Source organism: Pyrus communis, chromosome 17 (genome assembly GCF_963583255.1).
Source record: "Pyrus communis chromosome 17, drPyrComm1.1, whole genome shotgun sequence".
NCBI lineage: Eukaryota > Viridiplantae > Streptophyta > Magnoliopsida > Rosales > Rosaceae > Pyrus > Pyrus communis.
The window spans coordinates 1,272,436-1,299,086 of NC_084819.1; the positions used below are offsets into that span (position 1 = coordinate 1,272,436).

The 26,651-nt window shown below is 35.3% G+C and overlaps 3 protein-coding genes across 3 annotated transcripts; all 3 read right to left on the bottom strand.

The window, feature by feature from the left end:
• Positions 1-1,601: 1,601 nt before the first annotated feature.
• On the bottom strand, positions 1,602-2,844 carry LOC137722543 (thaumatin-like protein 1b). The gene is made up of 2 exons (XM_068461572.1): positions 2,709-2,844; positions 1,602-2,454 (listed from the first exon to the last, which is right to left on the bottom strand). The coding sequence occupies exons 1-2, from the start codon at positions 2,758-2,760 to the stop codon at positions 1,769-1,771; spliced, it is 738 nt and encodes a 245-aa protein (XP_068317673.1). The 5' UTR covers positions 2,761-2,844; the 3' UTR covers positions 1,602-1,768.
• A 9,124-nt stretch (positions 2,845-11,968) lies between these two features.
• LOC137723543 (uncharacterized) lies at positions 11,969-17,900 on the bottom strand. Its single transcript, XM_068462741.1, has 8 exons — positions 17,126-17,900; positions 16,538-16,582; positions 16,152-16,319; positions 15,940-15,974; positions 13,942-14,591; positions 13,571-13,635; positions 13,019-13,196; positions 11,969-12,273 (listed from the first exon to the last, which is right to left on the bottom strand). The coding sequence occupies exons 5-8, from the start codon at positions 13,990-13,992 to the stop codon at positions 12,187-12,189; spliced, it is 381 nt and encodes a 126-aa protein (XP_068318842.1). The 5' UTR covers positions 13,993-14,591; positions 15,940-15,974; positions 16,152-16,319; positions 16,538-16,582; positions 17,126-17,900; the 3' UTR covers positions 11,969-12,186.
• A 952-nt stretch (positions 17,901-18,852) lies between these two features.
• Positions 18,853-20,067, bottom strand: LOC137723033 (thaumatin-like protein 1b). Its single transcript, XM_068462185.1, has 2 exons — positions 19,932-20,067; positions 18,853-19,676 (listed from the first exon to the last, which is right to left on the bottom strand). The coding sequence occupies exons 1-2, from the start codon at positions 19,981-19,983 to the stop codon at positions 18,991-18,993; spliced, it is 738 nt and encodes a 245-aa protein (XP_068318286.1). The 5' UTR covers positions 19,984-20,067; the 3' UTR covers positions 18,853-18,990.
• Positions 20,068-26,651: the final 6,584 nt, after the last annotated feature.

The window sequence follows — 26,651 nt, forward strand, 5'->3', positions numbered from 1 at the left end:
GCTCATGGAATCGAACTCTACCTAACCAATTCAAGAGTTGACCGAAAAGGTCGAGAAAATTGGAAATGACTAAAGTAACCCTCACTTCGTTTTTCTCAAATTTGGAGAAATAAAGAACTAGTCCTAATCAAATCTTCGAAATACGTCAAGAATAAAATAAAATCATGATTTTAGGGACGGGATATTACATCTTCCTTTTGTAACTTATGGAAACATGCGTACTACATCTTTGTTGCTTTAAACACTTATGCTTGAAAGATTAACTGCTGAAACAAAAACAACCTACTTTTTCACTTTTCACTCATCTATTCTTTTCATTCGTTCATGATTCTGTTTAATTTTTTTTCAAGTTACATGTGTCTAATTTATGTGGTTAAGATTCGTGCATTCAAGTCCCACAGCAACGCGTGGGCATTTTTCTAGTTTTAAACTATAGTAATAATTTCTGGTGTTAGTGAATCATATGATGGTGGCCAGAGGGAGACTAAAATGTCTCTGTGAGCCTTCCCGGCCCTTGGAAGAGAGGATTGTCGTGGCAAAGCCATCAGCTAGTCCATTTTTTAAATAAAATAAAATAAAATTTTAGAATCAAACTTCTTCATTCATTTTCCAAGTAACCCTAAACTACTGAAAAATTGGCAAATGTATCATTTTTGGGTGGGATGTAGCTTTTACCCCCTTTAGATCTACTTCACCCCTTAGAGTAAAACTCAAATTTTAAATTCTAAACCTACCCCAACTTGCTCCAACCCTTAGGGTAAATATGAGTTTTAACCCAAAACTCATTTCTGGGGCAAATTTAGGCCAGGATTCCCCCTGGGTTAGTAGGGTTGGCCCACCATATATATGTATTTTTTTTAGTTTTTCCAATAATTAAGATTTAATATAATCAAATCCAACAGTAAAAAAAATAGATTTAACGTTCCAAATTTAGATCCAACGGCTAAAGTAATTAAAAATAATTGTTTTTTCATATTCTTTCATAGTGTCTGGCGAGTTTCATGGTGTCAGTTTAGTGATTTTTCAATATTTATTGGAATCTAAATATTTTTAAGTTAAAATGTTCATAAAATTAAATTAGAATAGTCTACAAAATTTTAATTTTTTTAAAGTTACTTTAAGAATCCTAAATTCATTTTTTAATAATTTCAGACTAAAAATTTAACCCAGAAGAGTTGAAGCACAAAACATGTTTCTGGGTTAAACCCTAAATTTTTTGGGTTAAAAATTTAAACACGTCGGTTCTTGCACTAATGCTAGCCAGAAACAGCGCATTAGCTACGTAGCCCTTGGACAATATCGTATTTCATATTCCTGACAATACCTCTGTATTAAAATTAGTAGGGTTTATTTGTCCAATTGTATGTATGGTAATAGATAAAAGGGAATTTTGTCCTTTCACAACCTATATTTTCAGGCTAATATGTAAAGAGGCTGTTGATTTATTTGATGCATACATGGTTATTTGATACATTTAAAAAATAAAATAATTTATGATTCAAATGATTTTTTGTTGGGATAATATTTAAAGAAAAATTAAGAAATTGAACTGTTCTAATTATAAATTTTTTACAGTAAAAATACATATTTGCAAGTAGTCATGAATAGCTCATCCCCGAAAAGGGGAATGCAAGAGTATTATTCTTTATTTATTTCATTGAAATTATTACAAATTCATGACAATACTAAGTGTCAAAATTCATAAAGTTTATTTCTCCTATAGTATGATATAAGGGGATATTACATAATATCCTTTCTAGTTCTATTTTTAGGCTGATGGACAGAATGTAATAACGTAGTTTGGTCCACCGCTGCATGTAAAGGTGCTGTTGACATCATCATAAGCGTAGCTATAAGCCTGAGGGCATTGGTTCTCAAAGATCTGAGAGTAGTTTGTGGGTGGACATGTAGCTGGTGTGTCATTAGGAGGAGTGCAGCAGTATTGTGGTTGATTAAATTGTGTACACGCACTCTTGCATGCAATTACGCTCCCATCGGACCCCTTCACTTGCAGCTCAGCTGGGCAAGCAGCATTGACGTTGGCGGGGCAGGAAGAGGTCTGGCAGTCGCCCGTGCCGCCTTGTGGGGCAACAGACACGGGCAAGTTGAAGCCATCAACAAGACTTACGTCGTAGAAATCTTGGCCTCCGTTTGGGACAATATTTATTTCGACTAGGCTTGCTGGTGGAACTGCTCCGTTACCGTTGCATGTGACTTGGCCAGAGTTACATTCTGCTGTGGCACAACTGAACTTTCCTGAGGCGTCAGTGGAGCATCCGGTTCGGCCCCAGAAGCGGCCTTTCCATGGGACTGGAGTGGTCAAGGAACTGCTAGCGCCGGATGCTAACTCGAACCCTGTGGAGGATAGTTGTGGTTGTTGATCGGAGGTTAGGGACCCTGGCCATACGGTATAGGTGCAACGGTTGGTGAAGGTGATCGTAGCTGCATGTGCACCTACATGCCAATTATAAACGAATAATCAAATAACCATTATGTTACAAAAAAATATCTCTATATCTCTATATATGTGTCAATGATACTGTTACAAACTATCCATCAATTTGAACACAAATTAATAACGTTCAAACACAAAATTTCATGTCTGACAATTTAACGATCGATATAACATTTTTCATGAATCATGACACGTACCAGATCACATTCAAATAACTGCAAACAAAAAGAACAGAACAAGTCAATTTGTTTACCTGCGAAGAAGATGGCTAAGGTGAGACTGAAGATTACTTGGTTGTTCATCATGATTAAGCAATCAGTTCTTCAATTTGCTGCCAAATTAATTTGGTGATGAAATGATGAAGTTGGGAACCGATGGGCCTTTGGTTTTATAGGTATAAGTGCATACCTAACTTTAGACTTTTTTATTTTTGATGTCGACTACATGAGGATCCACGTTAATTACCACCCATAAATGATGAGACGACTTGTCTTATGGCTTTGTTAGACGTATTTTTTTTTTTTGGTCAAAATTGTTAGGCGTATTTAGTCCCTGGACTAACCCCTAGCAAGTTATTTACTCGTTCAACCCAAGACATATTCTCCGCAAAAATGCCAAACAGGAGTTAAGTGGGACAATTTGAGTTTACAGGGTAAAATGAGAATGAACTTGAGTTTCAGGAGGCGCCAGTATAAAGCCTATTTCTTATATAAAAATGAAAGGACTTTCATTTAAGTACCTAAATGTAACATCTCATATCGTCCAAAGGAGTGGATCATGTAAGCCTTATGTTCCATCTCTACCTAGCACGAGGTTTTTTGGGGGCTCACTGGCTTCGGGTTCCATTGGAACTCTAAAGTTAAGCGAGTAGCACGCGAGAGCAATCCCATGATGGGTGACCCGCTGGGAAGTTCTCGTGTGAGTTCCCAGAAACAAAATTGTGAGGGCGTGGCTGGGAAGTTATTATCTAATACTTCAATGCAATGTAGCACTTACTGACTCGTGTTTTAGCCATTAAATTTAATTTCTAAAAATGTTAGATCTTCTATTTTCAATCTCATCCATTTATTTTCCGTTTGAGGGAGAGCGTGTGTGTCCCGCCCGCTGATACATTGTCATCTTTAGAAAAGAACAAGCAAATGCAGTGTCATTATCTTGAATATTTCAGATATCAAAACAACATTGGCCCCTTTTTTTCTTAAATAAGCACTACATATCACTCTAGGTACAACGTTTGCAGCTCACGAAAACTGACATTTCTTTACTATTTTACACAATTCAGAGCATGTCAAAGGATGCTGCCAGAGCTGAGATTGCTCAAATTTCATTTCACACTATTGTGTTCTCTTCTTGTCCAGAACTTGAATACCTGAGTCATAAACTGATTCAGACGATGTACGGGTTGATCCCGGCTAGACCGCCTCCTAAACAAGGCACAACACGCAATACTTTGCACAGAGTTAACTCGAAATATATGGTCAAACGCTCAAATGAACAAGTAATCACATCAACCTTTAGAACACGATGCGAAGGCCATGTTGAACCAAACAGTAATGCCTATACCTTCATGTGACGTGTTTGTGAAAAATGGATGCGGGAATCAAATCTGAATGTAGCAAATGGCTTCAAGGTGAAAAAAGAGGCGATTAACTGTGGAGGAGGAGACAAATAGAATCTTGGTAGCTCTAGAAACAGACACTCCAGCAGAGACTCTTCAACAATCAAAATGGAAGACAAGGAAATTAACGTGATTAAATGGACTCTTGCTACCAGTAGAGAACGCGCAGCTACGCATATGAAAAATAAATAGTGGTAGCAACGAAGGCCCATTCCTCGAAAAATAGATAATAAATGCAAAATGACAGAAATATATATATATATATATATATATATATGTATATGTATATTGGTGATGCTGGAAGCATATTTTGGTTGCTTTTGGCTTACATTATGCCACGTCTTGATGATCCCCTTCCTTTTGAGAGAGAGATAGAGGAAATGGGGGATGCCATTGCCATTATAATTGCCTGGTAGTTACACAGGCCCATTTCTTTAAAATGAGATAATAAATGCGAAGTTGCAGAAATATATATATATATATATATATATATATATATATATATATATAGTATATATATTGGGATAAGGATTATTTGTCCTCCTATTTTTGGTGTTTTTCTGTATTTTTTTATTTGTGTGGTCACGATTAAGTCACGTCAACATTTTATATTAATATTTATTTTTTTTCTTATTATCTATATGAAAAAATAATATAAAATATTGACGTGATTTAATTGTGACAACACAAAATAGGAAAGCATCGAAAGTGGGAGGGCAGACAATCATTGTCCTATATATTGGGCAGGACAGAAAAAGATTGTCCAATCTGAGTGAGAGGTCATGATGCGAAGTGGGAGAAAAAGGGTAAAAACATATATATATATATATATATATATATATATATATATATATATTGGGCAGGCAGACCACGTGTTGATCATCCCTTGCATTTGGTTTTTCAACTCATCTCTTTTATTTTTTTGGGTAAATCTCAGTTTACTACTTTCATATTTCGTGGTTTTCAACATTTAGTACATCAAGTTTTTTTCGTTCCAGAGTCATACCTAAGGTGTAAATTTTGGAACAGTCTCATACATTCGTTAATCAAACTATTAAATATCCTGTTAACTGATGTCGTGAGAATGACTGGGCGCCACTTAAACCTATGGTTGGTGAAATTTAAACTTGGCAACAAGATAACTTTTTCATTATATACATACCAAATAGTAATATACTAGAAGAAAAGATAGGATCCAATTCCTATTAATTCTCAATTCTTTGATCAGAATTCCTCTTAATCTCAGTTTCTCAATTCCTTACGGTTTAGAACACCCATGCCAAAAACGCTAGCTTCACTCATAGTAATAGACCTTATCTTTTATGTTTAGCATAAAATAGATAATGATGCATGATAATGGATTACAAATTATTTTTTATTTATTCAAATTTGGTTTTTACTCTTTCATCCTACGTATGACTCCATTTTTCCATCCATGTCAACTAATTATTGCATATTATTTATTAATTGCTACAAAACGTTTTTTTTTTAACACTTTGTTTTATAATTTTAGGAAACAAAAAAAAAATTGCTAACTCAGCAACGAACTTACAACGTTGACAAATATGTTTTCAAGCAATGACGACACGAACATTCAAAGGTATGTAAAATTAATTATTACTTTATTAATTTTGTTTTATTGACATTTTACATTTAATTTCAATTTTTACTAAGCTTTCTCTTTAGGGGAATTAGATATTACTCATATATATATATATATATATATATATATATATATATACATACAAACTATATTCTTTTCACATGATCTAAATACATGACAAATCACCTGCTTGCATATTGAAGGGTTAGATTGAATATCCAAAAGTATAAAAGTAGACATTTCCATAAGAGATATACCTTCTTCATTTATTTTAATCTAATATGTTCTTTCAAAGATTTAGAAAATATGGACAGAACATATCTTTAGTGGAACGATGCCTTTTTATACTTTTGAACATTGGCCTTAAACCTTTCACTAGACAACCAAATAATTAGCCATGTATTCACAATAAGTTAGCAGAAGAAAGTATGTGTATAAATTGGTAATAGTTAATTCCTCTGAAGAGAAAAGATGGAAATGATGATTCTTACTCTAGATAATCAAAACTGAGTTTATCAATTTACATAAATCTGATCCGTCTTAGAATGACATTTAATTATGTTTTAAAAATTATATTAATGGCAAATAAACTCTTATGTAACGCTATCACTAGATATATTTTATTGCATGAAACACCAATTTCCATCTTTGTTGTACTAAATTGCAACAAACTTATCTTTTCTGATATTGGTCAAACTAAGACAATGAATATATGTTATCCAAATTCTCAACCCAGGTATGTATCCAATTTCACTTACTCTTTATTTCTCAATGCATTTGTTTGAATAAATTAATATAATGTTAGTCAAAACTCAAAAACTTAGAAATTATGCTGAATCTATTTTTATTAATTTTTTAGTTGTTATTACCTGCGAATTTTCTTATCCCGCAACAACGCGCGGGCACCACTTCCTAGTACTAAGGCCTAATTCGGTACTAAGGTGATTATGAAAAAAACTGGGAGCTGTTTTTGTGTTTGGTAAACATTCAGCTTCAGTTTTTTTTCACAGTTTTGGATTAAAAAAAGCCAAAAACAAGAAGCTGCAAAACCCAGCTTTGAAAAACCGGTTTTTTTTCACATCTGTTTTACATAAAAGTTTACCAAACACTATAATACTGCTTTTTTTTTTTTTTTTATTCAAAAACACTTTTACAAAAAAGTTTACCAAACACTCTGATACTTTATTTCACAACTGCTTATTCTCACATCACAGTAAAAATAATTTTTTTTCAAAACGCAACAATACCAAATCAGCCCTAACTAAAGGGCTGTGGTGACTCCTGTGGGAGCAATTAATTTGGATCTAAAAAGAACTTTGAAGGAGTTGAATGAAAAAGAGAGGCCTTAAATGATATGTGTAACAACTCCCAACCGTTTTCCTGCTGCTCGTTTGGAAAAAAAAAAGAAAAAAAAAAGAGGAATTTCAAAAGCCAAAAAAAAAAAAAAAAAAAAAAAAAAGTCTTTTGCTTTTTGTTTCTTTCAATTTAAATTCGTTTGAAAATATTTTTAAAATAATTAAAAATATACCAGTTACAAGAAGTATTTCAAGTATTTTTTAAATTTAAAAGTATTTAAAAAAAAATACTTACAATCATTTTAAAAATAGTTACAGACGAGCTTTGATAAATTTGAAAGTTTGGTGGAATTGAAGGCTTTTGGTTTGGGCGGTGCTTTGATGTGCATGCTTAAATTTTGCTCCCACATACAACCAAATCGATAAGGACATCATTTATTAGGCCTCCTTTGCAGATGGCTATGTTAAATGACGTGTGTATATATAAATACTAGTCTTCCTGCACAAGCTCATGCGCTTGCGGAAGACTCTTTTATAATTACGATGTTTTACACGCAATTTATACAATTTAAATATATTTATCTACGTAGATTTGAAAAGTGAATTAAACATTAAAAGAATGAATGTAACTTTAACATATATTTGATGGAAGCAAAATATCTTTGTACACAACATTTCTTGTGAAGACTTCTTTGCGACTGTGTAATTCTCCTTTCTTCACCAATATTTTTGTTGAAGACGACGATATTCCCCTTGATAAAGCCACGTACAATTGTCCATGACTGAATACGTGGTCTGGTGGATAAATACCCACATTTGGTAATGTTTGCCCTTATGATTTATTTATGGTTAGTGCAAAACTCAATTTCACAAGAAACTGTTTTCTCATCAGTTGAAATGGGAGTCCGGTGCTTTCTGTGGTTTTTAAAGAGATTATCGGAGCTAGTTTTGTACCATTGCAAAACTCCATCATTGGATCGAGATTTCTTAAAAGCATTATGGGGGCAACTTTTTTTAAAGTTAATTGATGAGGGGGCATGCCACCAAGTGAAATTGAATTCAAGAATTCTTGTTGATACAAATTTCTCACATCATCCTTAACTGAATCGGAATAGTATAAGATGTGTTCAAACCTCAAAAATTTATCAATCAACATTTGATTGAGTTTGTCATCATCCTCATTTTTTGGAGTTATAAGCGCGCTTTCCACCAAGTATTTTGCATCATTTACATGACATTCCAAATTGGGAAAAACTTGATTAACCAATTGGAAAATGGATTCTTCGCCATTCCATGGTATGACTATAGATGATAGTAATTGCATCATGTCATCAATCACTGTTTCTTGTTCCCCATTACCAACATGAAGTAAGAATTCCGAAAAATCTTGATCGTTGATGGATCTCATGTTTTTCCTAAGACGAAGGATTTTCACATGTCCCCAAAATGAAGTATTAATAATACTTGCTTGCATTAATTCAGATCTTGTACCTTTTGGAACAATAGGAAGAATTTGTGGGAAATCTCATCCAAAAATCATAACCTTTCCTCCATATGGCAAGTCAACTCCTATTATATATGTGAATGTTCAATCAAGAGCCCCAAATGCAAATCGGTGTGTCATTTTTGCTTCATCCCAAATAACAGCTGATGTTCTTCTTATCAATTCTGCCAAATATGATTGGATACTAATAGAGCATGTGGAATATGCATTTGGACTGAGAGGAATTTTAAATCTTGAGTGTGTTGCCCTTCCTCTTGGCAATATTGTTGTTGCAATTCCATATTATGTTGTTGCCAATATAATATAACCATTGCTCCTTAAGGTTGCTAACAATGCACTATATAAGTATGTCTTTCCTGTCCTTCCAGGACCATCCACAAAAAATATGGCCTTGTCTCGATGTTGAATTGCAAATACAATCGAGTCATATGCCGCCATTTGATCTTCATTTAGATTATGCAGCGCATTAAGGTCTTTTTCAGAGATGTCAAGTGAAAGTTCATCCTGTATTATCCTTAGAAGTGTGTTGTTTCTAACACAATCTTGTGTTATTTGTGGTAGATCATAATTAGACAAAGACTGACTATGTTGTACTAATAACTCATTTAAGTCTCGCAAAAACTTGTTCAAGATGGAACTATTACTTATGGTACTTGAAACAGAATAATCTTCTACCATAAATGAATTAAAGTCATCCCACAATCTTCTTACTCCATATGGCTCACTGTAAATCAAGATGGTAACAAATAACGTTCGTAAAGCTGACGGCATACGAATGTTAGAGGCTTCATGAAGACACTGTCTGATGTTATCATCATCTTCTAGCAAACCTCATTGTTGCACTGCTTTCTTAAATGTTGGTTGAACGATGTTAATGACTATTCTTAAATTCTCAAATGATGTTGGTCCTTTAAGATGATTAAGAAGGATGCGCAAGTAGAATTTTTCACCCTCATTAAGAGAGAATGCATATATTCAGCTGACAACTTTTTGGTTATTGTTCATCTCACTCCAGATTTTATCTTTTTGACTCCATCTAACCTGTTCAGGGAACTCTCGGTATAAGTATTGTCGTGCTTTCGTACAAGTGGTATTCTTGGTAAAAACTCTGTCAACATAGTATTCGAGTTTGTGTCATCTGCCAAAATATCTGATACTCTTTGGTGAGGGTAAAAGTGAACAGTTTGTCCTTCGGGAAGATGAATTTGTAGTCGTTTGACTGATGGATAAAGTCGATTAGTTACAAATTTGAATATTCTCCATAAAGCTTCAGGTGCACAAACCCATCTTGCATTAACAAACTGCTTTATTTCATCTTGAATAGGTTCCGAATGAACTTCGAAAGCTACTATGTTGAGACCTTTGTAAACATATTTGTACAAATACTTAACGCTTTTAATGCTGCAATAAATCTCAACATTAATATGATAATTATATCCGAGGAGCAGCCATGAGTTATACGGAATAACCCACCGATTGTCCACCATTATATGTGCATTATGATTTAATGGAACAAGATCATGATTGTCTCTTATACGATACATTGGATAAGAATCATTTCCTTGAACTGTAGTTGGTGCAAATGGCTTGGGATAATTTCGTTTACACTCCCACGTTTCATACAAGGTGATTATGAATTGTGCCTTCCACATGAACCATGTATCATATGCCTTAACACATCATTATACAGTTCAGGCGCTCTTTATTTGGAATTGGTATTTCAGCTCGTACCATATGGTCATAATCATCAGGATTATTAAGCTTATCATTTTCTTCTAACATGAGAAGCATGTGGACATGAGGGAGACCAAGCTTTTGAAACTCAATGACATATACATATGCAAGAACTCTACCTAAAACACCTTTTTTTTTATTTTTTATAACATCATTCGTCAACTCTTCGAATTTTGCACGAAAAACCCTTGTAAGCAAATCTAGTCGATCTTGTGGTGCTTGGCTAGGTAGTAGCTCATCACTTATTTCTTCCCAAACTGGATTACATGTCATTGTTAGGAAAATATTTGGTCTTCCATACTTTTAAACCAAAGTCATTGCATTTTGATACCTTTGATACATGTCACGGGGATCACCACTAAAAGATGATGGTAATATAGTCCTACGACAACTGATATTTCCTTTATTTGTTTTGTTATAAATCATTAATAAGTTCGATTATATTTATTTTGTTATAACTTATTAATAAGTATCATTTGATATGATAGAACATGAAAACGAAGTGCATATGTTATTGTATCAATTGATAAGTTTTATACCTGCATTATTTTGTCCTACGATTAATGAGTCTTGTAGTCCTTGATAAAATTCAGATCAAATTGTGTGTTGATTATCACTCATCCATCTAAGCCCTTGTGATTCGATCTTTATGTAGTTATCAACTACATATTGCTGCAACAGGCAAGCACCACAAAGTAGAAGCGATTTGTCGCGTTCACAGATCTAAAATAATAAAAAAATTTGCTCAACATAATATAATTTAAAAAACTAATATTATGTGTATAGAGATGAAGGTCTTCGGTTACCTGAAGAACATAAGAATAATAGTCACAACATGTCACTTTTTTGCAGTTGTTATTTCGAGTATTCACATCATATCCATATGTTCCATAAGGTAACAACAATGGATATTGTAAAGGGTTATAGTAGCCGACACAAACTTTGATATTCTTAAGTTGACCATCTATAGTTTGCACAATGATATCCCAACCTCTAATGTTTTCTTATCCTTCACCATTTACTATGATTGCAGTAACCTGAGATGTAGATGATAAACAATATTGTTGTTGATTTGCAGGCTACTCCTTGATAATCTGTCACATCCCAGACCGGCTCCGTCGTAGCACGATATTGTCCACTTTAGGCTACACCCTCACGATTTTGTTTATGGGAACTCAGACGAGAACTTCCTATTGGGTTACCTATCCTGGGATTGCTCTCGCCCGAGCTCGCTTAACTTCGGAGTTCCAATGGAACCCGAAGCAGTAAGTTCCCAAAAGGCCTCGTGCTATAGGAGGTGGGCATGTACATATAAGACACATCACCCTCTCTCAGTTGGTCGATGTGGGATGTAATAGAATGGTATCAGAGCCACTCTGCTGTTTGGTACGAGTGTGCCGATGAGGACGTCGGGCCCCTAAGGAGGGTGGATTACAACATCCCACATCGACCAACGGAGATGGGGTGATGTGCCTTATATGTACATGCCCACCTCCTATGGCACGAGGCCTTTTGGGAACTCACTGGCTTCGGGTTCCATTGAAACTCCGAAGTTAAGCGAGTTCGGGTGAAAGCAATCCCAGGATGGATGACTCACTAGAAAGTTCTCGTTTGAGTTCCCAGAAACAAAATCGTGAGGGCATGGTCAAGGCCCAAAGCGAATAATATCGTGCTACGGCTGAGCCGGTCTGGGATGTGACATAATAAATCTGCAATTTTGCAAATCTTGACATTGCGCTAGGTGGTCAAATGTTTGCACAAATGGATTATATTGATTCAAGATTTCTTGGATTTTTTGAACGACATCTCTGTTTAGTGCTTCACTTTCTCTCATCCAATTATCTATTTCATGAGTTGTGTCATATATATACATTTGTAGGAATCTCGGTCTACTATCTCCAACAGGCAAGAGACTTCCTATCTTATGATACATGGAACCTTGAGCATGAAATGTATAAATACCCCGTCTTCTTGTTGCTAGGCTTTCATCAACATGAACTCCCATTGAAGTGAAGGCAAAAATGTGGTTGTAAGCTCGTATATTTTGTTGAAAATGTTTTCCCTCTGTAGATTGGTTGCAAAAAAGTTCAGTCATTTCAGGAGGGGATGGTATTGCTGGTAGGGCAATCTTTCCACGCAAGCACTAATGTATGCATTAATGTATAATATCTGAGATCCTATTTGTTTTTTATTGACTGATGCTTCAACATCATCCACCTAATTCATATCACACATCCATAGATACCTGAGAACACTTATTCTCACCACCATTGCGTTGTTACTTTAGTATGTTTTTTCACTGAGAAGAAAAGGAAAGAGCATCACGAAAAAAACTAACAATTTCAACTCTAAAACGTCACCTTATTCCTATAACCCACCTCAATCAACAACAAAAGAAGAAAAATAATTGATCCCTTCAAAGATGCTTTCATAAACTAAAAGATGTCCTACCCATCCAAACGAAAGGGGGATGTTATTTTCAGTCCCATGTGATATCAGGACAATGGAAAAATAATTGATCCCTTCAAAGACGCTTTCATAAACTAAAAGATGTCCTACCCATCCAAACGAAGGGGGGATGTTATTTTCAGTCCCATGTGATATCGGGACAATGGAAAAATAATTGATCCCTTCAAAGATGCTTTCATAAACTAAAAGATGTCCTACCCATCCAAACAAAAGGGGGATGTTATTTTCAGTCCCATGTGATAAGCATGTTTACAATCATACAGGTCAGATTTCTTTTTTAAAATAATCATTTCAATATGCCTTTGCTCAAGGAGAGACAATTACAAAGAGAGAATAATACCTGTTTTTTATTAAGACGGTAGCAAAATTCGTTATAGAGTCGTCCTCCAAGCTTTTCATCTTTTATATCAACAAACACCAAAACTGGGCAGCTTGGTATATCAACAGACGGTTTACCATCCAAATCATGTTTAAGCAATTCATCAGCTTTATACATCTCCTTCAAGAGATGTTTGGACCTACAATCTGATCCGCAGTATTCTTATTGCATGTAAAACTAATTTTGGGGAACCAAATCTTAGCAAACCAAACAAAACAAAACCCCAAATCAATTAAAATAAAAAAATAAAAAAATTAGGCCAAAAGAACCCCACACCTAACAAAACCCCAGATTCGCTGAAAAAGAGATTTATCTTATTTTAGCAAAATGAATTCCAACTGGCCACAAACCAAAGCCTTGACCAAAATGAATTGCACTTAAGTGTCAACCAAATTTGCAAACATTTAAAAGTTCTTCGATTTTCACACGCCAAAACAACATATCAAATTAAAAAACCCAATGCAATGTTAGTGAAATAAACTCGCACGGTATTTTAAGCGGTAAAACAATCACCTTACAAATGAATAGGCATATCTGATTCTTCCAAATCCTTTCACCTCCATCCGAGAATACGTCCCCTGTGTCACCACAAAAACATGTAAAAAATCCAAGAAAATCAAATGCTATAAACACCAAATTCCAAACAATGATTGTATGCATATCCGAGCCACAGGGAACCAAATTTAAAGAATTATTTGGAGATGAAAAGCCTAATGTAAACCCTAATAAAGTTCATAAATTTTATAATAATCCTCCGATGCGGGACAACATGAAGACCCTATTGTCGAGTTGTGTTTGTATTCCGTTCCAAGGACTGCGTAACTAACAAATCAGGGCTCAAAAATTGAGATTTATCTTTCAGAGGAAGAGAGAGAGAGTGTTACAGTGACAATGGCAGTGAGAGCTAAGAAATAGGAATCCATGACTCTTCCCATGGAAATTGTTCTGGATTGTTGCTCTTGAATAAAAAACTCTCTGCCTTGCTTGCAGCTGCTGAGTTATCAAAAGTGGAAAGGAAGCCCTCCGAAAATTCAATACAACAGGAAAATTTTATTTGCTGCAGTTTAACACCATCAGATTCCAAGTAAATCATACTATTTTAACAATTCTAAAGTTTAACGTCATGTGGATTTGGCAAACTAATTCTGCGCAAAAATAATATTTTGAGGATTCATAAGAATGCGGGATTGAAAGAAGAGTGCAGTGTCTTGAAATAAAAGTAACTGCAAAGGAAATTAACAGTTTGCATCATTGAATCGAACTAAAAACATAGTAATGCCATTAAATCTCTCCTCTTAGAATTACATATCAATGTTTATATGGTTTGCTGTAAATAGTAGAATTCAACGAAATACTTTCAATAAGAAGAACTGAAGGCAGTGGCCAGTTTGCCATTGCAAACACTTCCAGTCGGCTGATGGTTCACAAAGTCCCTTCCATAAGGAGGGTAATCAACCTTTCGGTGTCTGCCAACCACTGCCTTACATCCAAAGCCCCCATCTGCAGCAACCTAAACCAACCAAAATCCTAAATCCTAAAATTCCCAAACACAATAAATCCATTAGCAATTCTGAGACTTTCAAATATAAGCAGATGGACCAACACAGAGAGAAAAGACTTAAATTTACAGCAAGATGAAAGCTTTTTCAAATTTGAGGGTCAAATCTAATGAAATTTAGCAAAATGACCAAACAGATATGGAATCTTTTGCATCCCTGGGAATTCTGGATTAGGGTCATACGGAGATGAAGATATAAGCAATGTCTATAGGGATTTTAATTTGGTAATTGTTCTTTTATTCTTGAAGACATGCTAGAGTAAAAGTTTCAAAGACTAATTCTAAAGTTTTCTCAAATAAATAAGTGTAGGCTGAATGGTTCATTGCTATTGAGAAAAGAAAACACCTTGACAAAGTGGAAGCAATCTTATCGTGTGTGTTAAGCTTTTTTGATTATTGGAAACCCATGATATACAATCATGAGCTCTACGTAAAGAAACATTGGAATTGTCGTGAGAAAAAATCAATTACCAACCACATGACCACAATTTAAGCCTCGCCTTGCTTGCTAATTGTGGGGTTTTAAAGCTAGAAGCCCATTAAACATTGACAGACACCAGACTCCCCAATGATGCAAATTTCTATTGCATATCTGACCAAAACAACCTTCACACAGAATGTCCACTTAGAAGCCTACTCCCTACAACCAATTTTAAAACATGCATAGAAATTTTGCATGTTTGATTTCTGAACAATCAGTATCTAAGCTAGTAGAACTTTGGAAATGCTTCACAAAAGAAAACGTATAGGGTGGACTAATATATATATATGTGTGTGTGTGTGCATGCGTGTGTTTGTCCAACTGTCCATAAATTCCTTGCCAAATCAACCTTGACCCATTCGAATCTATAAATTTGAATTTGTTTAAATTCCCATGGCTACACTTCTTCACAAACACTTATCAGCTGCTAATAATTAAACTGACCAGCTATGATTACTGTGCTGAGCTATAGGATACAAAATGTGTGATATAATTCTGTTTGTTTAGTAAAACTATTACACAGCTAATTTTTCTCTCGCCTCTCTTTTCCTTTCAATAATGATTGATACAAAACAGCCATTCTTCATTGGGAATCAAGGATTGCAACATTAATATTACCAATGATCAACAATGTAAATTGACCCAAATAAAAGGATAGTCCACATTAAAATATGTTAAGACTTAAAACATTCTTCTACATCCACCAAAAATCTTCACTTTTTAAATCCTCTAAAAATTATATCGTGGTCAAATACATTTGAATTTTCATAAGCTTTATGCTGTTAAAAGTTTAAAATCAGATAATAAAACATAAGTAAGCAGAGGATAGGAAGTCAATGAAACCTGCAATGTTAAATCCCGAGTCGGCAGCACGTTTCCTGCAATGGTTCACATGGCTACCTCAAAACAGGTTGACAATTAAGCTTCATTATGAATGGAAAGATTAATAGATGACAATTAAGAAGGATCAAGAGAAACAAAAAAGCCAATGAACTGATGAAAGAGCAAAAAAGAGAAACAAAAAACCTCAACTAAGCAATTAAATGGAGTATTACTTGATAGAGCTGGAAAAGTACCCAGGTCCTCAGAGAGAGGATCAAGAGTGACTGATGAGAGTGCAGAGAAACGAATGATTGAGAAATTCAAGCTCTGAGCTCAAAGTTGGGGCTTCCACTTTCCAACTGGGGAAGAAATAACAGACGAAACACAGAGAGCCAATCCACCTAAAATATTAATCAAATGGGTTTTCTTCTAATTCAAAATTTGGACCACCCAAATTCCGATGAAGCAATAACCATTCAAAATTCCAACAGATTGAAGCCCTCACAGACTACAGACCATCAATACCCACCAGTAAAAATTTTGAAAACAGTAATAATGAAGGAAAAAGAAATTAAAGATGCGAGCCATTCTCTAAATCTCAGACACCAATCCAAATTACCAGTAATTTGCACACCAATCTCAGACACCGGAATGTTGGCTGCAGCTAAATAAACAACACATTAGGACCAAGCAACTTTCTGTTTTGAGCCACACACACACACACACACAAAATATGATACAAAACTGTAAAAAAAGCAGCAAAAGGCATTCTCAAAATACACAAAAATATAAGATCAGATGAATCCCTATGTATTCGAGTTTCAGATCACAAAAAAATTTACATTCTTCAATAAAAAAAAACCCAAAGAAAAAGGCTGAAATTATATACCTCAAGCACAAACAGCTTAGAAGCCTACACACAATACAAACAACAACAACAACAACAAAGCCTTTTCTCATCAAGTGGGGTCGGCTATATGAATTCTAGAATGCTATTGCGCTCCCCAGAAAATGAAAACCACCGTTTCTTGAAAATACAAAGAGAACCAAATCATACACCCACACTCAGAATTCCAACATAAAAACAAAACCCCAAATTATTTTTTTTACGCAATGACTCATTTATTTATAAATTCAAGAAGCAGTAAAATCCAAACAACTCTTTCGTTTATGAACAACCCAACTTCTGTAGAACAGATGTGAATACCTGCATAAACATTCGACGCGTAACCCATTGCTCAATCCTTCGAGTAAAAGTTAAACAAATGCCAATATAGTAGTTTGAGGGAGGCGCATTGCTACAGACGAAGTTGAAGGAAAATAGAAGCTCTGCAGATAGCAGGCTGGGATCCACAACTATTCAAAAATTGAAGATCCCAGTAGCAGGACAGTGAAGAAATCCCCGGGAGAGTGCAGAAACACAAAATCAAAGCTCTAGCCAGCTGGGACCGAGAACCATTCAAAATTGAAGATCCCGAAGCAGGGCAGTAGGGAAGCACAAAAATCCCAGGGGCCAAGGGAGTGCAGAAGAACAAAACCAATGAAGCAGACGACACCTCAACACAAAAAGCAAAGAAAAAAGTAGAGAGTTTTAGTGGCAAGGGTAGAAATTTCATTTAATATTGGCATGAACATGATAATCCAAGCAAAACAACTGAGGAAGTCTTTTTACCTAGCCGCAGCATGAGCAATGTCAAATCCACCCATAGGTCAAAACCCTATACTTAATTTTCATATAAAAAAATCCAAATAGAAAATCAAGACAAATCATAGTTGTCGGATTCGGTGAAATGGTGTCTGAATCCCGTATGGGTACGTACGTACCAGTACTTTTTGGATTCGGTGGTCAGTTCGGTGGTTCATCCAATAATCTCTAATAATTTTTAATCAGAAAACAGAAAAGAAAAAACACCTGTAATTTTTGGGAAGAGAGGATGGAAACAACTGGAATTTTGGGAAGCTCTGTGCTTCTGGTTTTCATCAGGTAGCTTTTACCCCCTTTAGATTTTAAATTCTAAACCTACCCTAGCTTGCTCCAACCCTTAGGGTAAATATGAGTTTTAACCCAAAACTCATTTCTGGGGAAAATTTAGGCTAGGATTCCCCCTGAGTTAGTAGGGCTGGCCCACCATATATATGTATTGTTTTTAGTTTTTCCAACAATTAAGATCTAATATGATCAAATCCAACGGTAAAAAAAATAGATTTAACGCTCCAAATTTAGATCCAACGGCTAAAGTAATTAAAAATAATTGTTTTTTCATATTCTTTCATAGTGTCTGACGAGTTTCATGGTATCAATTTAGTGATTTTTCAATATTTATTGGAATCTAAATATTTTTAGGTTAAAATGTTCATAAAATTAAATTAGAATAGTCTACAAAATTTTAATTTTTAAAAAATTACTTTAAGAATCTTAAATTCATTTTTTAATAATTTCAGACTAATAATTTAAACCAGAAGAGTTGGAGCACAAAACATGTTTCTGGATTAAACCCTAAATTTTTTGGGTTAAAAATTTAAACACGTCGGTTCTTGCACTAATGCTAGCCAGAAAACAGCGCATTAAGTACGTAGTCCTTGGACAATATCTTATTTCATAGAAATATTTCATATTCCTGACAATACCTATGTGTTAAAATTAGTAGGCTTTATTTGTCCTATTGTGTGTATCGTAATAGATAAAAGGGAATTTTGTCCTTTCACAACCTATATTTTTAGGCTAATATGTAAAGAGTCTGTTGATTTATTTGATGCATACATGGTTATTTGATACATTTAAAAAATAAAATAATTTATGATTCAAATGATTTTTTATCGGGATAATATTTAAAGAAAGATTAAAAAATTGAACGGTTCTAATTATAAATTTTCTACGGTGAAAATACGTATTTGCAAGTAGTCATGAATAGCTCATCCCCAAAGAGGGGAATGCAAGAGTATTATTCTTTATTTATTTCATTGAAATTATTACAAATTCATGACAATACTAAGTGTCAAAATTCATAAAGTTTATTTCTCCTATAGTACGATATAAAGGGATATTACATAATATCCTTTCTAGTTCTATTTTTAGGCTGATGGACAGAATGTAATAACGTAGTTTGGTCCACCGCTGCATGTAAAGGTGCTGTTGACATCATCATAAGCGTAGCTATAAGCCTGAGGGCATTGGTCCTCAAAGATCTGAGAGTAGTTTGTGGGTGGACATGTAGCTGGTGTGTCATTAGGAGGAGTGCAGCAGTATTGTGGTTGATTAAATTGTGTACACGCACTCTTGCATGCAATTACGCTCCCATCGGACCCCTTCACTTGCAGCTCAGCTGGGCAAGCAGCATTGACGTTGGCGGGGCAGGAAGAGGTCTGGCAGTCGCCTGTGCCGCCTTGTGGGGCAACAGACACGGGCAAGTTGAAGCCATCAACAAGACTTACGTCGTAGAAATCTTGGCCTCCGTTTGGGACAATATTTATTTCGACTAGGCTTGCTGGTGGAACTGCTCCGTTACCGTTGCATGCCACTTGGCCAGAGTTACATTCTGCTGTGGCACAACTGAACTTTCCTGAGGCGTCAGTGGAGCATCCGGTTCGGCCCCAGAAGCGGCCTTTCCATGGGACTGGAGTGGTCAAGGAACTGCTAGCGCCGGATGCTAACTCGAACCCTGTGGAGGATAGTTGTGGTTGTTGATCGGAGGTTAGGGACCCTGGCCATACGGTATAGGTGCAACGGTTGGTGAAGGTGATCGTAGCTGCATGTGCACCTACATGCCAATTATAAACGAATAATCAAATAACCATTATGTTAACAAAAAAATATCTCTATATCTCTATATATGTGTCAATGATACTGTTACAAACTATCGATCAATTTGAACACAAATTAATAACGTTCAAACACAAAATTTCATGTCTGACAGTTTAACGATCGATATAACATTTTTCATGAATCATGACACGTACCAGATCACATTCAAATAACTGCAAACAAAAAGAACAGAACAAGTCAATTTGTTTACCTGCGAAGAAGATGGCTAAGGTGAGACTGAAGATTACTTGGTTGTTCATCATGATTAAGCAATCAGTTCTTCAATTTGCTGCCAAATTAATTTGGTGATGAAATGATGAAGTTGGGAACCGATGGGCCTTTGGTTTTATAGGTATAAGTGCATACCTAACTTTAGACTTTTTTATTTTTGATGTCTACTACATGAGGATCCACGTTAATTACCACCCATAAATGATGAGACGACTTGTCTTATGGCTTTGTTAGTAGTAATTTTTTATTTTTGGTCAAAATTGTTAGGCGTATTTAGTCCCTGGACTGACCCCTAGCAAGTTATTTACTCGTTCAACCCAAGACATATTCTCCGCAAAAATGCCAAACAGGAGTTAAGTGGAACAATTTGAGTTTACAGGGTAAAATGAGAATGAACTTGAGTTTCAGGAGGCGCCAGGATAAAGCCTATTTCTTATATAAAAATGAAAGGACCTTCATTAAGTACCTAAATGTAACATCCCATATCGTCCAAATGAGTGGATCATGTAAGCCTTATATGTATATTTCCATCTCTACCTAGCACGAGGTTTTTTGGGAGCTCACTGGCTTCGGGTTCCATTGGAACTCTAAAGTTAAGCGAGCAGCACGCGAGAGCAATCCCATGATGGGTGACCCGCTGGGAAGTTCTCATGTAAGTTCCCAGAAATAAAACTGTGAGGGCGTGATCGAGACCCAGAGTGGACAATATCATGTTACGGTGAAGTCGAGCCCGGAATGTAGTGGGGGCCCGGGCCGGGATGTGACACTAAAACCCCTCAATCTTTTAGTGTCATTTCAAAATGGTCTCAACCTTTTTAAATATTCCAAACAGGTAACTAGTCTATTGAAAATTTTAGATCTGTTAAGCCTTAGTTAAATTTCTGTTAAATTAACTACGGCTTACATTAGGTTCATTTTCGATCCAATTCAATACTTGTTAGATCATTGAGTTCCATATATTTGAAATTTAAATTTTGAGGTAATTAGTACGTAGGTTAGCTTGAAGGTGATATTTGGGAATTTTCGATTTTCATTTTTTTTTTCATTTTATTTGGGAATTTGTTTATTTACTTTTATTTTTTTTATTTTCATGTCTTTTTTAAGTTAATTTTAGTATTATTTTAATGTTCAAATAAGCTAAAAAGTGGAACGCATTGTTACCACTTGTACATTTAATAGAAAAATTAACTAAGCCTTAATAGATGTAATATTTTCAATAAGTTGGATAATTGTTTGGAATGTATTAAAAAATTGAGACCAATTTAAAATGACACTAAAAGATTGAGAGGTTTTAAGTACTTAATCCAAAATGAAAACAATGACAATTTACGGTAACTCCTTGAGGCAATGTAATACGCCTTCTATAAACAAAGAAAACAAGAAGCTAAATAATTTACAGTAACGATGTGATTCTCGATAATTGAAACTGTAATACAACCGATGTGGGTATTTGCTGATATCATTGATACTATTCTATGTTACTAGAGAACTTTCATTGTCAAAACACAGCTGGTACGGCTTCATAGTTCAATTCCCATAAAATGCCGGACTTTACATGGTCAACACTGCCGTGATGGACGGGCCTAAAGGCTGCAAGTTATCGTGCATGAGTGGGTTAGGCTAAAGAATTATGATTTGAAGACTCACACGGCAGTGGAATATTCCACAATATTATTACTTATTATTCTTCATTTCTGGATTATAAATCTCACAGCTACTCAACGGCGAAGTCAGGAATTTTCAGGGAAAGGGACGAACTTAAAAGAGTGCAATGTTAAAGAAAAATGGCAACAACCAAATTTTTTTATATAGTAATGTATTCTATAATTAATCAATACAAAGGAAGAGAACTACCCATAATACTTGAAGGATGACTACTCGAAATATTTGAAGGTGGAGGAGAAATACCCGGAATATTTAAAGGAACAGGAGGACTACCCGGAATATTTAGAGAATGATTTAAACACTATTTTTTATAGCATCGTTCCATTACGTAACTGTATAATGAAAGAAAAAAAAAAATCTTAGACTCTTAATCCTAGAGTAGACTATAGAGTAATATCTAATCAAATCAAGAATTTAATTAATCAATACCAACAATCATATGAATAATCAAGAATTCAATTTTTATTCTAACTGGTCATTAGGGTCTTTTAAGTAATTGAGTAAGTTGATTAGGGTTTATAGTGGTTACTGCAATCAATTTTTTGGCATTTGCAGAGCTGCATTTTATTTAGGGTTTTAGTTGGTTGAGTTGGGGTTTATTATGTTAATATAAATATGATGTAGAAGTCTTCACCATGTTCAGCTGTTTTTTTTCTTGCTAGACCATGTGTGTATTCAAGTTCCTCTATATATATATCCTCTTTTATGTACTTCAAGAAAAAAACAAAAAATCAATAATCATCATAGTATTCATATGAATAATCCATAATCAATAACCATATAATGTATTAGCCAATAATCTTATATCAATTAAACAAAAATTCATATTCAATAATCTATTAGGGTTTGAAATAAATATAAATTAAAAAAAAATTAAAAATTTACCTCAATTGGAGCGGCTAGCATGACGAGTTGCAACTGGAGATTGGTGGCCAACAGAACAGGGTGACTACCGTGCTTTCTTGCTGGGTTTTGGGACAATTTTGAAAAGTAAAGGGGTTTTGTTGTGTGGGAAAAAGGGGGTAAAAAGTGGGGGGATGAGATTTGTTATCTAGGAAAAAAGGCGGAGGTATAATTGAAACGCGGTGGGATTGAGATGGGGACCAGTGGTCCCCGCGTTTAATTGTTTATTTATTTGATCAGCCGCAAAATGACGTTGTTTATATAAAATAAAAAATAAAAAATACCACGCCCAAAATAACGTCATTTTGGCCTGGATATAAAAATTTAAAAAAAAACCCTGCGCGCAAGGAGCTGCGCAGGAATCAGATTTCAGAACCACAGTGGTGGTGCTTCCCGGTTTCTAGCCAAACCAAAGGGGTTCAAGTCTCGCTCTTGCCTTTTTTTCCCACTTTCTGCCCATACTAATACTATTAATATTATATTATTTATTCGTGTATATATATATATATAATTAGGTATTATTATCATTATATTATGCACTTTATATTTTTTTCCTAGTCATTTATCCAAAACCATTCTCTCATCCTTTGACCTCTGCTTTCTCGATAAAAAAACCTAAGCCTTCTAGCCGTTGCGACTTTATCTTTTCTCTCATCTTGTCATCGACTTCATCTCCGTTTCTTCCTTTTCGGTGACTCTCTCTTTTCGTTGTCCATCTCATCTTATCCTTCATCAAATTGGGTTGTCTCTCCCTGACTTTGTCTATCAAGTTAATTTATGTACAATTTTAAAGAATGTAAAAATGGAGTCTAGGAATCTACGTACAATTTTTTTAGGGATGCTAAGTTCTTTCAACAATTCTTCCATCCACTTACATCTTTTTTCTTAAATGAATCTATATAAATTCTCATAATTAAACTAAAAAGTTTTAGAAACCCAAAAGAGTGGCCAAAAATGACACATCCACTCGGAATGTCCATTTGGACTCCAAATCGAGCTGTGATGGCCAACATCTGGAAGGTGACAAAGCCATAAAGTGTAGTGTGTTGGAATATGTGAATAAATTTAAACCTAAAAGTGCCTAAATATAAGAGTGTGTTGTGAGCGGGAATGAACCCATTTCACACTTGATGTCAAAGTATAAGTACAGTACCGTAAAATAGGGTGAGAAATTATCCCATTGAAGGTAACCGTCTACCCCAAGATTTGCCAAGAATCCTCGTCGATATGAAAGCTCAGCTACTAAAACCTGGAAGGGCAAAAAACAAGGGTGAGTGGACCTAAAAATAAAGTTTCAATAAAAACCTTTGAAAATGTTATAACCCCTAATCGTAAAACATGTATAGTTTCCAAAATATACATACTTCGTATAATATGAAAATACTTACCATAACCTGCAAAACATAAATAAGGCATGACATCCCAAAATCACAAAATCTCAACAGTAATATAAGTAAAATCAGGTGCTCAACAACCTATGCTAGCCCACCAGTTAGAGTCGCCTAATGGGACCTATACGACTAAACCTATTGCTCATCAATTTATACTAGCACATGAGTCGAAGTCGCCTAATGCGACTTGTACGACAGGACTAGGTGTAATCATAATATACGTTTTAGTGCTATGATCACGTGAAGACTGGCACTATGCGCAGTCACCTACGAGTCGGAGTCTCCTAATGCGATCTGTACGACAGGACTGGCACCTACTTGGATCCAAGGTGAGTGTGCGGTGCGGGAGGTGAACGTACATGTGAAGGACTTACTCTGGCCCGAGGCGAGCACTAACACCGGGATGCATCAATGATGAGCAAACTACATGAATATAAGCATGCCATAATGATGCAATAATTCTAATCAACATAATAACATTCATAGCCACAGATATAATTATGGCATCAAAGATTATAAGCATACCTATGCATCTCGTAGGATGTAGCATGTTTCATAAATTCCGTCATTTTGCTAATTTTTATAAACTTTAGTCTAATCTAGGCATAGGTAAGAAATTCTTTTTCAAATGCTAATTGGAAACTATCGATCATATATATACTATAAAAAGGAAAAGACCCACTCACCTGAAGTCCGCGGTATAACTTCCTATCATGAATATCGAGGCATCTCAAATGATCGGCGCTTAGAACAATTATCAAATCACGTCTCAGAATTCTTATCGATAGAACACGTAACTTACATAAAAAGCATCCCCAATGACGTTCTAGAATGATTGGTAACCTATTGACCAAAAGTCAATCGTCAGTCAAAGGTTGACGGTAGGGTTCACAACCCTACGTAACTCGATCAGGGAGATCCGCACTCCGGATTTCCAATCCGTAACTTCCCAAAAGTTTCAATAAGCTTCTAAACCAACATCCTAAAGTTTCAGAACGATCTAATGGTCGGATCTCGGCCAATCACTAAAATTAAGTGGCGGCCGACGTTTGATTTTACGAACTTACAAATCCAATTCGGGAATATCTATACGTAGGATTCCTGATCCATAAGTTTCTAATGTCTTCAAATATTACGTACTATAACGTATTAAAGTTTGGTGACAATCCAACGGTTGGATCATCGAATCATAAAATGATCAAGTGACGTAGTATTCCATATTAGGTTCAAACCATCAAACTATAACAAACAATTATCAAATTGGCATCAGAACATCAAATTTAACTCAAAAAGGTAGCGTCAACTCACTGGCCATTTGCCACCGCACGTGGCAATCGGCCGCCTTGACTCGCCGGAAAATTTAACTAATTCCAAAAATTCTCAAATTTTACCATAATGAAGATCTCAATGAGTAGAACAAGTTTTATTCCTATGGCCAAGTCCAATTTGACCGGGAAAAGCTTCAAATCTCCACGAACCTACCGGAAACCCTAGAAAATGGTGGTTATCGATTTGGCTTTTCTAGTGCTTCGCCGCTCCAACCAAGGCTTGGGACTATTCCTGGGTTCAAGAGAATTCGACCCATGGTGGTGGTCGACGGAGTTTGTTTCAGAAATGGCAGATCGCCATCGTGAGACCCTCGGCGCCACTCACTCGGTTCCTCATGAAACTGGGGTTATACGCTATCAAGTTTGGATGGGAATTGAATAAGGAAGATCAATGAGTCGGGTGGTGGTGTTGGATGGCTTCAACATGCCAGAAATTCGACGAAAAAAGCAATGGAAAAGTCGCCAGAAACCGGATCAAAGCCCTGATCAGGTGAGAGTTCGAGTTGGGTGGTCTCCTCTCCTCTCTCCTTTCCCTCATTTCCTCATTTCTGATTGGTCGCTCATTTTTCTTCCCTTTTCCCAATTGGTCTTTCCCCATTCTTTGGTTGCTTTCCTTCTCTTCCGTCATTCTCTTCCAATTGGGCAGCAGTCATCTTTTTCCTCTCTTTCTCTTTTCGATTGGCCATTACTCCCACTTTTTTCTCTCAACTAATAATAAAATAATAATATGATAACAAAATAATCTCAAAATAATAATATAATAATTATGAAAAATATATAAAATAATAAATAGTAATCTTTACAAAGGTACTTTTTTGGATTTGTAGTTCAATAAAATTTTAACCGTAACTCCACATTCGCTTCTGCTTGCGCCTATGAGTCTGTATCGTTGAGTACTTCAGGAATACGATAAATAATAGCCCATACGTCTCATGAAACGACGGTCTCTAAGGGCATTTTCATTAATTCACTCGTTTAAAATTTATAAAAACATAAAATTAGGGACAAGTTATCACAAAAAATACATTTGCGCCTTGAATTGGGTTGGAAAAATTTCCAAATTTTAGGCAAAAAGAGTGACCCAAAACAAAGTGATAATTACCATTACCATGCCATGCCAACATAACTATTTGGCATGCCTAAATTCGATATACCGAAAGTTTGGCACAATAAAGGTAATAGATTTTGTTATAGCAAAAGTTTGGTATGGTAATTTGTACATAAGTTTTGGTACGGTAATTGTATCAATACCACCCCTAGTTTTAGTTGAAGGTCGTAACAGCTGCAGTGGCATATTTTGTAAATTTTTTTTTTAAATGCATTTAAGTACCATAATACATGATTGACCTATTTATAAATAACATAAATATTGTTGATATATTGTCAATATTGTAACTTTTTATTGATTTTGTA

What these genes read in the sequence shown, in the direction of transcription:
- LOC137722543 (XM_068461572.1), bottom strand. Translation starts at nt 2,760, where the DNA reads ATGATGAACAACCAAGTAATCTTCAGTCTCACCTTAGCCATCTTCTTC. An exon ending in CTTAGCCATCTTCTTCGCAG is followed by an intron (nt 2,455 to 2,708) that starts GTAAACAAATTG and finishes ATTGGCATGTAG; the next exon opens with GTGCACATGCAGCTACGATC.
- LOC137723543 (XM_068462741.1), bottom strand. Translation starts at nt 13,992, where the DNA reads ATGGGAAGAGTCATGGATTCCTATTTCTTAGCTCTCACTGCCATTGTC. An exon ending in CTCTCACTGCCATTGTCACT is followed by an intron (nt 13,636 to 13,941) that starts GTAACACTCTCT and finishes GTGGTGACACAG; the next exon opens with GGGACGTATTCTCGGATGGA. An exon ending in TATGCCTATTCATTTGTAAG is followed by an intron (nt 13,197 to 13,570) that starts GTGATTGTTTTA and finishes ATCAGATTGTAG; the next exon opens with GTCCAAACATCTCTTGAAGG.
- LOC137723033 (XM_068462185.1), bottom strand. Translation starts at nt 19,983, where the DNA reads ATGATGAACAACCAAGTAATCTTCAGTCTCACCTTAGCCATCTTCTTC. An exon ending in CTTAGCCATCTTCTTCGCAG is followed by an intron (nt 19,677 to 19,931) that starts GTAAACAAATTG and finishes ATTGGCATGTAG; the next exon opens with GTGCACATGCAGCTACGATC.